Consider the following 1170-nt stretch of genomic DNA (forward strand, 5'->3'; position numbering starts at 1 on the left):
GGAGTTGTAGGGCTCCCCCACGGCCGTGGAGACCTGCGGGGCTGGGTAGATGGAGAACTCCAGCTTGGACTTCTTGCCGTAGTCCACAGAGAGCCGCTCCATCAGCAGGGAGGTGAAGCCAGAGCCGGTGCCACCGCCAAAGCTGTGGAACACCAGGAAGCCCTGCAGCCCTGTGCACTGGTCAGCCTGCAAGGTGGGAAGAGGCAAACAAGACCAAACTGTCAGAAATGCTGAACTTCAGCTGCTACTGACTTACCCAGGAAGGCACAAATTCCTCACAGGGCAGCAAATATTTGTCCCAGGATCTCAGGCCCCGTGATTGAGTATGACCAGGTCCAGGGAAAGGGACCCCTTCCTGCAGGGATTTGGGGACACTCAGTAGAGACAAGGAGGGCCATGTTTATTCCAGGCAGCAGAAGTTGCTCCTCTGTGTGCCCACATGAGGACATTATCAGGGTGTTCCAGCAGCAGAGCAGAAACCACCAGGGTGGGAGACAAGGCAGCCCTGGCCTTACATGTTGGACACTGACTCATGGTGGATCCCCCAGCTCCTGGGAGACACCCCAGCAGGCTCTGGGTCAACCCAGAGTCAACCATGGCTTCACCCCCTCTTTTTCCAAGAGGGTGCAGCAGGAGCTTCTCCCACAGGAGCCCAGGGGCAGCCAGCTCAGCCTTTGATGTGCCAGGAGCTCCCCGAGCAGAGCCCACAGCACAGCAGGTCCGGCCACCCCGGCGCCAGCCCCAGCGTGGGAACAAGAGGTTCAAAGAGCTTGGGCAGCCACACCAGTCAAACCAGTGCTGCACCAGCACACAAACCATCTGTCCTGCCTCCCTCTGCCCTGGCCATGGGGCTTCCCACCCTCCTCTCCTTGGCAAGGCTCAGCATTGGGCTGGAATAGGGGCAGCAGGTCCCTCCTGGGACAGCCCCACCCTCTGCCCCAAAGGGCTGATGGGCTGAGAAGGACCTGCCCAGGGACCCCTGGGGCTTCCCTTTGTCCCCACATCCCCCGCGGGGATGGACCCACCCCACGAGACCCCACAGGACACTCACCAGCTTGCGGATGCGGTCGAGGACCAGGTCGATGATCTCCTTGCCGATGGTGTAGTGCCCACGGGCGTAGTTGTTGGCCGCATCCTCCTTGCCCGTGATCAGCTGCTCGGGGTGGAAGA

The 1170-nt window shown here is 60.9% G+C and overlaps 1 protein-coding gene across 1 annotated transcript; it reads right to left on the reverse strand.

Annotated features, from left to right (window-relative positions):
- LOC103611907 (tubulin alpha-1C chain) lies at nucleotides 1-1168 on the reverse strand (the record flags this gene model as incomplete). The annotated part of the gene is made up of 2 exons (XM_017728674.1): nucleotides 1-186; nucleotides 1052-1168. Coding segments are annotated over 2 exons (303 nt in total), but the record flags the coding sequence as incomplete, so codon positions are not given.
- Between the last annotated feature and the right edge of the window lie 2 nt (nucleotides 1169-1170).

The sequence above is a fragment of the Corvus brachyrhynchos genome, unplaced genomic scaffold (genome assembly GCF_000691975.1).
Source record: "Corvus brachyrhynchos isolate BGI_N302 unplaced genomic scaffold, ASM69197v1 scaffold193, whole genome shotgun sequence".
Taxonomy (NCBI): Eukaryota; Metazoa; Chordata; class Aves; order Passeriformes; family Corvidae; genus Corvus; species Corvus brachyrhynchos.